Source organism: Capricornis sumatraensis, chromosome 17 (assembly GCF_032405125.1).
Source record: "Capricornis sumatraensis isolate serow.1 chromosome 17, serow.2, whole genome shotgun sequence".
Classification (NCBI taxonomy): Eukaryota; Metazoa; Chordata; class Mammalia; order Artiodactyla; family Bovidae; genus Capricornis; species Capricornis sumatraensis.
This window is the reverse complement of record NC_091085.1, coordinates 72,494,044-72,509,090: the sequence shown is the minus strand read 5'-3', so window position 1 is coordinate 72,509,090 and position 15,047 is coordinate 72,494,044. Positions and strand designations below refer to the sequence as shown.

Sequence of the window (15,047 nt, the reverse complement as noted above, 5' to 3'; positions counted from 1 at the left end):
GCTATTCCAAATCAGCCAAATTTTCTTTACCACTGCTTGCTTTATCCTCAGGTTCTAAGATCTACTTTCTTGCTGTTTCAGTTCAGCCAAAGAAGAAAAAAGAGCACTAGAAAGAGATTAATTATCTTTCAAACCAAATCATAGTTTGGAAATGAATTTAAAACGTTAAGGGTTTGAGTGGGGCTCCCTGGGATCACTATCTCCTGAAGATGTTCAACTGGGACAGTGACTGTGCTTTTTCAGTTGTGAAGACTGACCTTCCCAAGCCTCTCTGACATGCAATTAAGTGTGGCTTAACCTCATCTAAACAATTTCAATTGGATTTTTTAAATAATTTAATATACACCTGTACCATTCAACCAATATCTCCCCCCCCACACACCTTTTATAAAGTAATTAACTTTGGGGAGTTAAGTTATTCTAATTTCCAGCAAGTCTCAAGTGACAAGAGTTCAAGTGATGAAGTCTCTGGGGAAGAGATTAGTATTTGTTCTTCAGTTTGCCATCTCCAGACTCCACACGTTGTGTGTAATCGGTATTAGCAACTTTAAATTCTGATTAATTACTGGAGAGCCTGTTTTTGATGCTGAAACAATGCCGTAAGTCAGGGAGTAACAGACCCAATTACTCCTAGGTAGGCTTCCCGTAACAGATTCTATTATCTAGATATCTCATCTCAGAGGCAGATGCAAAGAAACTCATTTCATTAGATGATAACATCTCTTGAATTGAAGCACATTCACCACCTGGGATCAAGAGAGCTCAGGAAAATTCACATTTCAGAAATACATCTGGGGCTGGTGACATGAGGTTCGAAGTCCTTTTTAGGAACAAGTTTCTCTCGTATGGAAACCTCTGTGTGGAGACAAGCAGGAGGGGCCCTCAGTGCTGGCAGGCCGGGTGACACAAAGGCCGCGTTTTCCCTGCCAGTTCTCTGAGAATATGGGAGGCCGTTCCTAGTGGGGAAAGACATGGCACGTGAAGCAGGAGTGTAGGGAATGTGTCAGGTTGCTTTGGATCACGCTGAGATAACGGGGCAGTAATTAGGAGCGCTATCTCCCTGTCAAGAGAGCTATAAAAGGTGTTATTTACACCCTGCTCATGGCCCCACAGGGAGAAGGCAATGGCACCCCACTCCAGTACTCTTGCCTGGAAAATCCCGTGGACAGAGGAGCCTGGTAGGCTGCAGTCCATGGGGTCACTAAGAGTCAGACATGACTGAGGGACTTCACTCTCACTTTTCACTTTCATGCACTGGAGAAGGAAATGGCAACCCACTCCAGTGTTCTTGCCTGGAGAATCCCAGGGACAGGGGAGCCTGGTGGGCTGCCATCAATAGGGTCACACAGAGTTGCACATGACTGAAGTGACTTAGCAGCAGCAGCAGCATGGCCTCAAATGTCCTCCACGTGGAATGCCTTTTTAAATACTCCAGTTCCCAGACAAAATAATTCATCTTTATGCTCTGAAATTCAGAGTCATTGGTGGGAGACAAACACTGAGAGCTTTCTAAAATCAAATCCTTAACTCTGGGCTTGGTGGATGCCCCTGGGTGTAGCTGGTGGGAGAGGGGCTGTGATCTGACCTAGAGTTTGGAAACATGGGTGTTTGGGTAGCTTCAAACCAAAGCCACCCAAAGCAAAAGCAAACATGAAAACTACACAGAATCTGCCTTTGGGCTTCCTGAAGCCCATAGCACCTGCGGCCAGAATCTCAGAAGACAGGAAGAAGGGAACTAGATGGGGAGACGGAGCAGCCAGCATGCCGGAGGGGCAGTTATGTGGCAGGCAGAGCGAGAAGCGTGGCATGGATTACTCGCTTCAGTCTTTCTGAGTCGATTTGATCCCACCCCTTTCATACATGAGGTGAAAGAACGTTCTCAAGAGGACAGAGCTCTCAGACTGGTGTAATCTGGCTTAAAAAAAAAAAAAAGGGCAGTTAGCAAGCGATGAGATGTGATTTAAGAGCCTTCTGACTTCCCACTTCTGCTCTTCGTGTTCTTAGGGCAGGGCGACCCCACCCCCAAGGAGACGCCAAGCCTGCTAGGTGCTGGAACTTGTTCCTTATTGGCTGGCAAGAGCTGATGGCCGAATTTTCAGGAATTCTGTGAGCCAGCTGTTATACAGCTACATATTATTAAAAGCTGAATAATATCAACTTACAAGTAATTAAATAAATCACACTGAAAGCAAAGGTGAGACTTTTCCTGGTGGCGTAGTGGTTAAGAACCCACCTGCCAATGCAGGGGATCTGGAGAGCTCCTGCAGCTGTTCATGTCTATCACACCTGTATGGTGAAGACACCACATAACAGTGCTGCTCTGCGAGGCTTCCCAACGCCGTACTCCGTGACGTCACACTGTTGGCTGGGCACCGGCCCCGGGGGGAGGCTTTACATCAGAGAGGTTGGAAAACACTACAAGCCGGGACTCCACCTACCCTGCAGAGCCGAGTGTTAACGCCAGCCGGCACACCACAGCCCCCGCTGTCCTCCTGGTGATCTGAGTCTCCCCAGGTCTAAGTTCACTGGAACCTCCCCACTGCATCCATGCGAGGCTCCCTCCTCAGAGGGAAATTCACCAGTACGGAAGACAGCCATCCCTTCTCTGTTAGGCCTCACATTCTTTTCACTCTTTTCCCCCAAAGGTGGAAAATATACCCCAAAGTAACACCAGATACATAATTCAAGAACCATATATAATTGATGTCGGGTTTAACAGAAGTAGAGCCATAAGTGGTTGTCTATTAACTATTTATGACTCTCCCTGGGCTGCTGACGAGCCAGGCTCAGTGCGGAGATCACACCTACGCTCCCATGTTTTATTTAAACATTATTAAAAGCACATAGTCTGCAGCGAGGCCTCCCATTCCACTCTGAATTAGACCCTGCTGTGAAGTCACCTCTGGGTCTCGGGAAGGTTAGGACTGGGTTTGCTGGCACTGCTTCTGCCTTTTCCCTTTGAGTTCAGGGGTTAGGCTGCCTCTTCCTCCTATCCTGAGTCTACCCTGAGACTACCCTGCAGTCTTCCCACTGCAGTTTTTCTGTGACCTGGGGTACATCAGGTCACTCCCCACACCCTGCCCTGAGTCTCAGTTTGATCATCTGTCAAATGAGGGGGGCTTCCCTGGTGGCTCAGCGGGTAAAGAATCTGCCTGCAACGCAGCAGACCTGGGTTTGATCCCTGGGTTAGGAAGATTCCCCTGGAGAAGGGCATGACAACCCACCTCAGTATTCTTGCCTGGAGAGTCCCATGGACAGACGAGCCTGCCGGGTTAGTCCACAGGGTTGCAAAGAGTCGGATACGACTGAGTGACTAACACACACACATAGAGACATACACAGGAAGTGGACAGTATTGTAGGCGTTACTTAGGGTTACTGAGAGGATGGGATTAGAGCAGTGATTATTAACAGAGTGGCTCTGTTCCCCAGGGGACAGCTGGCAAGGTCTGAAGACAGTTTTGTGATGACCTGAGGTGGGGCTACTTGCACGTGCTGGGCAGAGGCCAGGGATGCTGCTGAATATCCAACAAGGCACAGGACAGCCAGCATATCAGACAGTTATTCGACCCAAAATGTCAGTAATGTCAAGACTGAGAAACCCTAGATTACAGAATCAAGAGCAATATTGATTTTTATACCTCACTTGCAAAATATGTACTTGAATGATTAAGTAGCATGTGTCAATATCTTCTGAAGAAGAGCCAGTTTGAGCCAGTGCAGACCTGTGTCCAGACTCCATCTCAGCCAACTGACTGGGGTGTAGACCTTGGAACGGTTGCTCCAGTTCTCCGATCTTGATTTCTTTATTGGTAAAAACTTAAAGGACAGATCTCAGGTAAAGCCCTTACCCCAATGCCCAGCATGCAGTAAGCTGTGAAGCCCTAGCTCTCATCAACACGGCCCCCAGCCATCATGGGTGCGGGGCGGGATGCGCACACGGAGCTGGTGGACTTAGGATGTTGTCTGAGTGGACGAAGACAGAGTCATCATAGGAGTGAAAAGAAAGGAGAAAGAAAACAGTAGCATCTATTAAGTGCCTACTGTGTGCTATCATCGGGCACTTCTACCCACACCATCGCAGTTCATCCTCATAGCCACCCGATGAGATCAGCTGTATCTTGCTCCCATTTTAGAGAAGGGGAAACTGAGGTTCTGCAGCATTCACTTAGCCAGTCTCATATCTCGAATCCAGTGATCTTTCCACCACCCTGTAGTGAGCTGAGGTGTCCTCTCCAAAAATCATATCCACTTGTAACCTGAGACTATAACCTTTTTGGAAATAGGGTCTTTGCAGATGTGGTTAAGACAAGGTCAGACTAGATTAGGGGAGCTTTAAATCGGAGCCCCAGTGTCCTTAGGAGAAGAGAGGACACAGAGATGGGGAACAGATGAAGACCATGTGAAGATGGGCAGTGAGATGGAACGCCTGGAGCCCCCAGGAGCTAGAAGAAGGCAAGAATCTCCCCCAGAGCCTGCAGAGGGAGTGGGCATGCTGATACCTTGCTCTCAGACTTCCGGCCCCTGGGACCATGCAAGGACACATCTCTGTCTAAAAACAACCAGTTTTTGGTAATCCGTTATGGCAGCTCTGAGAAACTAATGCAGATCCTCCTCCCCAAGATGAGCCAGAACAATTGTGTGAGGAAATGAGAGAGAAAGAGAGACTCCATGTCCACAGCCAGACCAGTGAGAACTGGTCAGGAGGATCCCCTGGAGGAGGGCATGGCAAGCCACTCCAGTATTCTTGCCTGGAGAATCCCCATGGACAGAGGTGCCTGGCGGGCCATAGTCCATGGGGCTGCAATATGTTGGACATGACTGAGCAACTATACACAGCACCCCAAAGCTTCCAGCCTACTCTGACTCATCATTTAAGATGTTCAGATGGTACATCCTCTAGGCAAACTTCTCCAGGTCTCCCAGTTCTACCAAACCACTTCCTCTTTTTCGCTTGCATATCCCAGCCTGTATCAGAAATATTCAGAGGCACATGCATCTCCTCCTCTGGATCCTGAGAGCTCCAGAGGCATAGGTCCTGGCCCACCCATGTCTGCACCTCCCAGAACATCAGGGAGAGGGCACAGCCATGTAGCAGGGTGCAAACCAAAGCGTGTTGATCTGAAAGTTCCAACTTCTAAGAGAATTTTTGAGCTGTTCTCTTAAAAGGTAAAACTTCAAAATGCTATGGAAAGCACTCAGCAAACAATTTCTGAGGCTCTATCCTGTGCCTGACCCTGAACTGGAGACCAACAGTTGAATAAACCCACCCCTTATCTCAGAGACTCCCAGTCTAGGAAGACAAGAACACAGGTAATCATAATAATCTGTGTAAATGGGGTGAACACAAGGCCATGTGGGAGCACAGAGGAGTTACGTAACCTTGAGGGCTTCCTGGCAGTGAGCCCTGATCTGAATCTGAAAGGTTGAGGAGGCAGGCAGAGGGATGCATGAGAACAAAGGTGATGAGTCAAGAAATAACCTGACATAGGGGCCTTCATGCTCGAGTAGATCATGCGAGGTGATAAGAGGCCGACAACCAAAGGCAGAGAAACCTACAGAGGCTCGACCTCTAGGAAGCAGCTGGCGCTCTGTTCTGAAGGCAGTGGAGGAGAGCCATGGAAGGTTTCTTAGCAGAAGAGTGACACAGTAAAGATGTGCCCCTTCTAGAAGGATCTGCAGGGAGGGGCAAGCATATAGGAGCAGTGGGGAGCCAAGATACAAGGTAACTGTACAGGCCTAGTCCAGGGGGGGTTGCAGATTAAAATAAAGACAGAGGACATAGGGTTGGAACATGGGTGGGTGGATTTGAAAGCTACCTCAATAGGGTAAAATCAGCAGGCGTGGCCATTAATCTCTGTGGGCCGGAGAAAGAAGGGCCATTGTGATTTCTAGCTTGGGTCACTGGGGGATAAGCTAAGAGAGAGCAGAGGCGCCAGCTCGTAAAAGAGCATGAGGCTCAAGGGAAAGTTAAGACTACAGTGTCAGACCCAAGTAATGAAGGGTAAACCCGACAGGCACAGCCTTCAAAGCCAGTGCATCTGGCTGGAAGCCAGCAGAGGCCTGGCCTTCCAGTCACCCTCAGTTCTTTCAGTTGCCCTTGACCTCCCTTGGCTACACTGTCCTGGGGCTGAGGTGGTTTTGCCCGAGCTCTGTTAACTATGGAGAAACAACAGGACATAAATCCACAGATGAGCTGTCTCGCCACCCCAATGACAAAGGGTCTTGAATGATTTAGAGCCAGAATATTCTTTTTTCCATAATGGCTCCTGGAGTCGCCAGGAATAGTACATTTACGAAAATTAATGGCAAAACCTCATTTTTCTTTTTTCTGGGAAGAGAAGTTCCATTGGCGGGGTAATTGATCCTGATCTGGACGTGCTGGTGCACCGGCCAGGGGTGTAAATCATTCACACGAAACAACTCACGGCCCTTTAAACCAACACTGGCAGTGACAAATGGTACCAGCTGGGACAGGCGGGAAGGAAAGCAGAGGGCAGAGCCATCAACATCCTTCCCTCTTCTCGCCACGGCCCAGGATGCGGGTTCCTTTGTGGGGTCTCCTGCAGCAGAGAGACCATCTCTCAGCAGGGGTGGGTTGGGAGGGCAGTGTGCTGTCCCAGTGAGAGCTTTGAGCTGGACACGCAGGGAAGTTGACCCCAGCTCTGCCACCTGACTCTGCAGCCCTGGGGTTGCACCACGCGTCCACACCTGCTGGGGTGCTAGAAGCATGAAAGAAGGTGACATCTGGGACCTGGTGAGCTGGGGACATCCACTATTGGGACAGGCCTGTGGCCTGATGCTGTCCCTGAGCGCCCTGCCCCCACAGAATCATGGCAGCAACAGCCGGCTGTGCAGCAACGCACCCTCCCTCCGGAGGGGCTGGAAGAGGGGCCCCCTGAGAGTTACCTCCTCCTAGAACCTGTCAACACGGCCTTATGCGGAAAAAGCATGTTTATAAATATAACTAAGGCAAAGACCTCAGATGAAATCAGGTTGGATTTAGAGTGGGCCCGAAATCCCGTTACAGGTGGCCTTAGAAGAAAAGGTCGAAGGGCACCTGACACACACACGCACAGGAGGAGGCCCATGTGGAGACAGAGGCAGAGGCTGGAGTGACCCAGCCACATGCCAAGGGCCACCTAGAGCCACCAGAATTTGGAAGGGCAAACAAGAATTCTACCCTGGAACCATCAGAGGGAGCGTGGACCTGCCAATATTCTGATTTCAGACTTTGGCCTTCAGAACCATGAGAGAAAAAATTGCTCTCGGTTTAAAGCACCCAGTTAGGACTTCCCTAGTGGTCCAGTGGCTAAGAGTTTGCATTCCGTGTGCAGGGGGCCCAGATTCAATCCCTAGTCAGGGAACTAGACCCTGCATGCCACAACAAAGATCAAAGATCCTGGGAGCTGCAACTAAGACCCAGTGCAGTCAAATACATATGGATGGGGAGGGAGGTGGGAGGGGGCTTCAGGATGGGGAACACATGTACACCCGTGGTAGATTCATGTCAATGTATGGCAAAACCAATACAATATTGTAAAGTAATTAGCCTCCAATTAAAATAAATAAATTTATATTAAATAAACAAATAAACAAACCACCCAGTTTGGAGTAAATTTCCAAGGCAGCCCTAGAAAACTAATACACCACCCACCCCCAAAGACAACAAAATGAAAAGGATAGTTCAGCCTTGGTAAGCTTATCCAGAATCTTGAAACAGGAAACCAGAGCAAATGCAAGTCTAACCAGCAAACGTGCAAGCTTTGTGCTTTAGAGTTTTGATCCGTATTATGGGGGTTGCACTATAACCTTTGCCATCTTTTAGGGCCTTTATAGATCTTAAGTATACGATGTCCCTGGAAAGGAGAGTCATGTTCCACCCAATAGGGGTGCGCAGAGGGAAGTTAAGAAGAGCGGAAAGGAGAGGACAGGACAAAGAGAGAAAGAGAAAAAGAGCAGAGGGGAGAGGAGGCAAACCACCACCTGATGTGACCGGAAAGCCCGGGTGTGTGGCCAGTTAACGAAGACATCAGAGGGGAAAGGCTGGGATGCTGTCTGAGTCCAGCCAGAGCTGGCAGGAGGGGAGCTGGGCTGCATGAGAAGCAGGGCTGGTCAACGAGGAAGTCAGCCTGTCAGTTGGAAGAAAGAGCCTCACCCGCTCCTGGGGCCACTGGGGGCGAGGTGGGGTGGAGGAGCTGCCAGTCACAGGGCTCGGATTCTGTCTGGGAACCGGGGTCTCTGGGCGGAGCCTCGCCTCCCCACACGACAGGCGGCCTGCTGGCCTGTCAAGGGCAGAGCTGACGGGAGTGACACCGGCCGCGGGAGGCAGGGGCCCGAGAAATAAACTTGCTGCAGGAGGACAGGTGGTGAGACCTGTCACAGCCCAGAGTGGCCCGGGCAGGAAGGAGATAATGATGGTGATTTAGAGCCCTCTGGGCTGAACCACAGCGCGATACGGGTTGTCTCAGATGAGGTGCCTGGTGGCAGGTCAAGGGGGTGCCGGGTGCCTCCCAGGCCACGCAAGTGGAAACCTGGAGGCTGGGAGACAGCTGGGGTCCTGAGGGAGAGGAGGAGCAGGCTGTCTCAGGTGCTCCGTGATCCCTGCAGGAAACTGTCCTCGTGAAAATATAATCGACTATGGAGAACCCTTCCCATTGGGAAGGAAATGCAATTTAAAATGTAGCCTGAGCCACAGCAGGGGACAAGCGTGGCTCAGTGAATAAAGGCGGAGACTGCAGAGTTGGGCAGAGCTGAGCTCAATGTCTCACTTGTGTGTGGCCCTGAGCAAGTGAATGTACCACTCTGGGCCTCAATCTGACACGTGTGTGTCCCCGGGCCTCGGCTTTCCCATCTGATAATGGCAATAAGATCAGTACCTGCCTCACAGGATTGCACAGAGATTTAAATGAGAAAGGATTAACTCAGAACCTGGCACCTGGCCAATGCTTAATAAGTAGTGGGCTTAGCACAACTGCTTTTGTCTTTTATCTCTGTGGTGGTTGTTAACAGCCCAGGAAGAGCTCTCGTGCTTGCTAGGTATGACCTGGACAAGTCTGCTCTGTCAAGCCTCAGTCTCCTCATCTGTAAAGGGGGATAATAATTCTGACTTGGCATGGCTGTAACGACTACATGACGATTACATGCTATTATGGGTCTTAGGAGTATGCAAGAGAGAAATTTAATAAATGCTGAGTCTCTCCTCTTTGCACAAGGCTGCCCTGCCTCTGGAGCAGAAAGTGTGAGGCAGGAAGAGAAAGTTCGGAGCCTGAGACACAAAGGTGGCTGAACGCCATCCTGCAGGAATGAATGGCATTGGCTCACTTTGGACACGCCCCCGGAGTTTGGGGCCAGTGGCAGGGTCGGCTCGCAGCCCATCCCCTGCCAGTTTCTTCCCTGCTTTCGGTTTACACCAAGTCCCTAGAGGCCTGCGCCTGAGGCCCTTCCTCAGAAAGGAGGAGGGCTCCCCTCCTGAACCCCGGTCCCAGGACGGCACTCACCAGCTCTATGCACCGCCGGCTGGCCTCGGCCTCCCGCTGCACCAGCTCTTCCATGTCCGCCTTAAGCTCCTCCAGGCGCCGCTGGTAGTACTGGCTGTTCTCCCGCTGCTGGGACTCAGCCGCGGCCGCCTGCGAGAGCTCCTCGCCCATCTTGATCAGGCTGTCCCGAAGCCGGATCACCAGCACCTGCAGCCCCAGCAGAGAGCACACGCCCAGCCTGGAGTTAGAGGTCTGGGGCTTGACACCGGGGGGCTCCAGGAACAGAAACCCTCTGCTGAGTCTCTGTGCGTTTTAATGAAGCGACTGGGGTAAGAACCATGATTTCTGGTACAAAAATGAAGGAAACGTAGAAAATGAGAGCTGTTACTCTGGAAGGCAGTGTACATAGTGACTGACGCTGAATTCGCGTTCTGGGTTCAAATCCTACCTCTACCTATCTGCCTAGCTGTGTGACCCTGGGCAGGTAATTAACCTTTCTGAGAGGCAGGGATGCCTGTACCTATGTCTCAGGGATGCTCTGAGAGTTGGACACAGTAAGTTATACAGAAGGCTTGGCTCAGTACCCAGCACATCCTGTGTGTTGGGTAAGGGCTGGGAATCAATATTTGTAGCAGCCTTCATTCAGCTGAAGGTTTGGAAGGTGGAGTGGTGCCATGGAGAAGACATCAGGCAGGGAGGAGAGGGAGAGGTGGGTGCAAACCCCTTCCCCAAGGTGGGTTTCTGTTTCCTGATTTGTAAAACAAGGAGGTTTGAGCAAGTCATCTCCCGTGAGCCTCAGCTCTCCTACTTTATGGCATTCTTCTTTGTGTGTGTGTGTGTGTGTGTGTGTGTGTGTGGAAAGGCCAGGACACGATGAAACTATGAAGAGAGAGAAAAGAGCTGTGGGCATCACTGAAGACCTTAACCCTACAGCGGGGACTGCAAAATTCATGGCCAACAAGTCTGGAACCAGTCGATTCTGGTGGGCAAATACTCAAGTGCTGACATAAAATGGAGCCTGTGTGCAGATTTTAGGTCCCTGCTAAGGATTCTGAACCCCTTTCCAGATCAGAGTCTGAATGATGGTCTGAAAGGAAAGCTTCACAACTTGTTTCCTCTTTTCCCATTCAGCTGGAGTTTAGTAACAGTTTCAAACGGCAACAGGAGGGTCATAAGAAGAGTGCCCAAACTGTGTCCCCAAGATCTCCCATCTCCAGGACCTGGGGCTCTGCTAAATTCCAACAGTGATGTCAGAGGAAAGGTGAGTCTGGAGATAGAATCTGCCGTTTCAAGTTATTCTACCATGGCTTTTTTCTCTGCTGCTGCTAGAATCAAGCAAAAAATTCTATGTGATGCAGCTCAATATTACATATTTAGTCATTTAAAATATCATAGATCAGAGTTCCATGGAGATCTGCAGAGACAATTATGCCCTGAGGAATCCCGTGAGCAATTCCGAGAACCATGGAGGGTCAAGGCAGAGAGTTTTTCTCTGGTCTTCATCCAGAGCAGCTTTCCTAGAGACCAGATGCCCAACAGAGGGTCAGGAGAAAATGTTTCAGAGTGAGAAGAGTAGCCTTCCATTGACCAAACACACGGTCACCCTGTAGGGGAGCCAGCTAGCCACAGGAGATGAGAACCTGAGACCCGAATGGAGCAAAGGTCAGGAGTCAGTCTTTTCTTATCCCTGATGCTACCTGCTTTATCTTGAATGACTCGACCTTTCCGGGGCCATCTTCTCATTCTCTCCCACCTGCCCCAGAGGCTGTGATGAACATCAAGTGGAGCAGCTGATGTAGAAGGTTCTGGCAGTGGTGATGGCCTCTGTAAATGTCCCATGCCATTGGTGTACAGAGCTAACAGTGAAGACAGTCACTGAACCCCACCACTGCCCATCCAAGTCCTGGAAACATCCGCCTGGAAACGTCCCTGATTCCCTAGCCTGAAAAGACTTCCATCCTTCAAGCCTCACAGGCCTCTCTCCTTATTATGGGTGTTTCAGTTCAGTTCAGTTGCTCAGTCGTGTCCGACTCTTTGCGACCCCATGAATTGCAGTACGCCAGGCCTCCCTGTCCATCACCAACTCCCAGAGTTCACTCAAACTCATATCCATTGAGTCGGTGATGCCATCCAGCCATCTCATCCTCTGTCGTCCCCTTCTCCTCCTGCCCCCAATCCCTCCCAGCATCAGAGTCTTTTCCAATGAGTCAACTCTTCGCATGAGGTGGCCAAAGTACTGGAGTTTCAGCTTTAGCATCATTCCTTCCAAAGAAATCCCAGGGCTGATCTCCTTTAGACTGGACTGGTTGGATCTCCTTGCAGTCCAAGGGACTCTCAAGAGTCTTCTCCAACACCACAGTTCAAAAGCATCAGCTCTTCGCCACTCAGCTTTCTTCACAGTCCAACTCTCACATCCGTACATGACCACAGGAAAAACCATAGCCTTGACTAGACGGACCTTTGTTGGCAAAGTAATGTCTCTGCTTTTGAATATGCTATCTAGGTTGGTCATAACTTTTCTTCCAAGGAGTAAGCGTCTTTTAATTTCATGGCTGCAGTCACCATCTGCAGTGATTTTGGAGCCCAAAAAAATAAAGTCTGACACTGTTTCTACTGTTCCCCCATCTTTTTCCCATGAAGTGATGGGACCAGATTCCATGATCTTCGTGTTCTGAATGTTGTGCTTTAAGCCAACTTTTTCACTCTCCTCTTTCACTTTCATCAAGAGGCTTTTTAGCTCCTCTTCACTTTCTGCCATAAGGGTGGTGTCATCTGCATATCTGAGGTTATCGATAATTCTCCCAGCAATCTTTTGATTCCAGCTTGTGCTTCCTCCAGCCCAGCGTTTCTCATGATGTACTCTGCACCCACATCTCCTACAAAGCTCTGTGCTTCTGGGAAGCAGCATCTCTCTTTCATGCTCCTGAAACAAAGCCTGACACTAGCTACAAAAGAAGTGTCCCACGCCTGTGTGGATGAGCGGGGGGCGGTGGGTGAAGATGGGCAGAAGTGGATCAATGGATAAAAGATGGACAGAGGGATCAAGGTCTAAAGGGGAGAAAAGCAGAGAGGAAGCGAAGAAAGAAGAAAAAGGAAGTAGAACAAATGGAAGGGGGAAGATGGATGGACCAGCGCCGGTGGATAGAGATGGGGATGGAGGAGGCGGACGGGCCGAGTAGATGAGCAGCTAGTGGGCCAGGGAGACTGAAGGAAGGAGGGAGGGAGGGAACTCAGATGGGAGGTGGGTGAGTGATACAGATACAGACAGAGGCGTACGGGAGGACAGACGAAGGGAGGGGGAAGGGTGGAGCCGGCACAAAAGCCCGCACAGCTCTAGGTCTGGGCAACATTTACACGCCAACTGGTACCTCGAATCTCTTGATTTGCACTTTCTGGAACTCTGTCTTGTTCTCCAGGTCACAGATGACCGCCTCCTGCCTGCTGACGATGGCCCGGTCCACGGTGGACTGCTCCAGGTACTCGATGCGCATCTGGGCCACCTGCAGCTGGGAACGCACCCAAGACGGCTACTGACCCCGCGGCAGCCTGAGTCCTGGATCGGGGGCTCCGGCCAGACCCAGCTCCGGGGCCATCCACACCGCTCCTTCTCAGCTCATGTGCGCAGGCACTGCCAGATCCAGGCTGAGGACCCGCCCCTGGAGCCCACCCTGCCCGTGCCTTCAGCTTTCACTCAGGCCTTCAGCCAGTGCTTTGCTTACCTCCGGCTCTTGCCCTGGGGTCTGAGGGCAGCAAAGCTTTCGCATCAAGGACACTACTGAGAGTAGGTTTGGGAGCCAAGCCGCTATCCTGGAGTTCCAAAGCTGGCTCCCCAGGCTAGCTGGCTGAGTCTGGGAAGGTCAGTGTGCTCCCCTGAGCCTGTGTGCTCACTCTCATGAATGGAGACTGGAGGAGATTAATGCCTTGGACATAATAAGCACCAGCTAATGGCCACTCCCGCTGTTATTTTGTTCTGCTGTGGTCATTCTTTGCCCACGTGGACTGCTGGAACCAAGTCACTCTGACAGCTGCTCTAAGTGGGCACATGCGTGGGTTCTAAGAGAGCTTTGAGAGTTTCATGGATGGTAGCAACTCACTAGGTAATGAGGGGAATTTAGGGAACTTAGGAGAAATCAGGACTTAAAAGGAAGTTTCACAGAGGCTGGTGATCCTGTCTTGCACTGACCAGCCCTGTTCCTTGGAGCCACTTCTCAGGGGGAGAAATCCTGCTCTGAATGTCTGATAGGCCTCACTGCGTGCGGCATCTATGCGTGTGAACAAGCATGGGCAGTAGTGTGTGTGTGCGTGTCTATGGGTGTGAACAAGCATGGGCAGTGGTGTGTGTGTGTGTGACTATGGGTGTGAACAAGCATGGGCAGTGGTGTGTGTGTGTGTGACTATGGGTGTGAACAAGCATGGGCAGTGGTGTGTGTGTGTGTGTGACTATGGGTGTGAACAAGCATGGGCAGTGGTGTGTGTGTGTGTGTGTGTGTGACTATGGGTGTGAACAAGCATGGGCAGTGGTGTGTGTGTGTGTGTGTGAACAAGCATGGGCAGTGGTGTGTGTTTGCGTGTCTGTGGGTGTGAACAAGCATGGGCAGTGGTGTGTGTGTGTGTGACTATGGATGTGAACAAGCATGGGCAGTGGTGTGTGTGTGTGTGTGTGAACAAGCATGGGCAGTGGTGTGTGTGTGCGTGTCTATGGGTGTGAACAAGCACGGGCAGTGGTGTGTGTGTGTGTGTCTATGGGTGTGAACAAGCACGGGCAGTGGTGTGTGTGTGTGAACAAGCATGGGCAGTGGTGTGTGTGTGTGTGTTTGCGTGTCTATGGGTGTGAACAAGCATGGGCAGTGGTGTGTGTGTCTATGGGTGTGAACAAGCATGGGCAGTGGTGTGTGTGTGCGTGTCTATGGGTGTGAACAAGCATGGGCAGTGGTGTGTGTGTGAGCAAGCATGGGCAGTGGTGCATGTGTGTGTGTGTGTCTATGGGTGTGAACAAGCATGGGCAGTGGTGTGTGTGTGTGTGAACAAGCATGGGCAGTGGTGTGTGTGTGTGTGTCTATGGGTGTGAACAAGCATGGGCAGTGGTGTGTGTGTGTGTGAACAAGCATGGGCAGTGGTGTGTGTGTGTGTGTGCGTGTCTGTGGGTGTGAACAAGCATGGGCAGTGGTGTGTGTGTGTGCGTGTCTGTGGGTGTGAACAAGCATGGGCAGTGGTGTGTGTGTGTCTATGGGTGTGAACAAGCATGGGCAGTGGTGTGTGTGTGTGTGAACAAGCATGGGCAGTGGTGTGTGTGTGTGTGTGCGTGTCTGTGGGTGTGAACAAGCATGGGCAGTGGTGTGTGTGTGTGCGTGTCTGTGGGTGTGAACAAGCATGGGCAGTGGTGTGTGTGTGTGTGTGTGTGAACAAGCATGGGCAGTGGTGTGTGTGTGTGTGTGAACAAGCATGGGCAGTGGTGTGTGTGTGTGTGTGTGAACAACCATGGGCAGTGGTGTGTGTGTGTGTGTGTTTGCGTGTCTATGGGTGTGAACAAGCATGGGCAGTGGTGTGTGTGTGTGTGTGTCTATGGGTG

The 15,047-nt window shown here is 50.8% G+C and overlaps 1 protein-coding gene across 1 annotated transcript in view; it reads right to left on the bottom strand.

The window, feature by feature from the left end:
* MYO18B (myosin XVIIIB) overlaps positions 1 to 15,047 on the bottom strand; it is a 227,280-nt gene that overhangs the window by 54,440 nt on the left and 157,793 nt on the right. Inside the window, exons 37-38 of the mRNA XM_068989910.1 lie at positions 12,847 to 12,984; positions 9,500 to 9,685 (exon numbers count right to left, since the gene is read on the bottom strand). Of these exons, the coding sequence (XP_068846011.1) occupies positions 9,500 to 9,685; positions 12,847 to 12,984 (324 nt within the window). The remainder of the gene's footprint in view (positions 1 to 9,499; positions 9,686 to 12,846; positions 12,985 to 15,047) is intronic.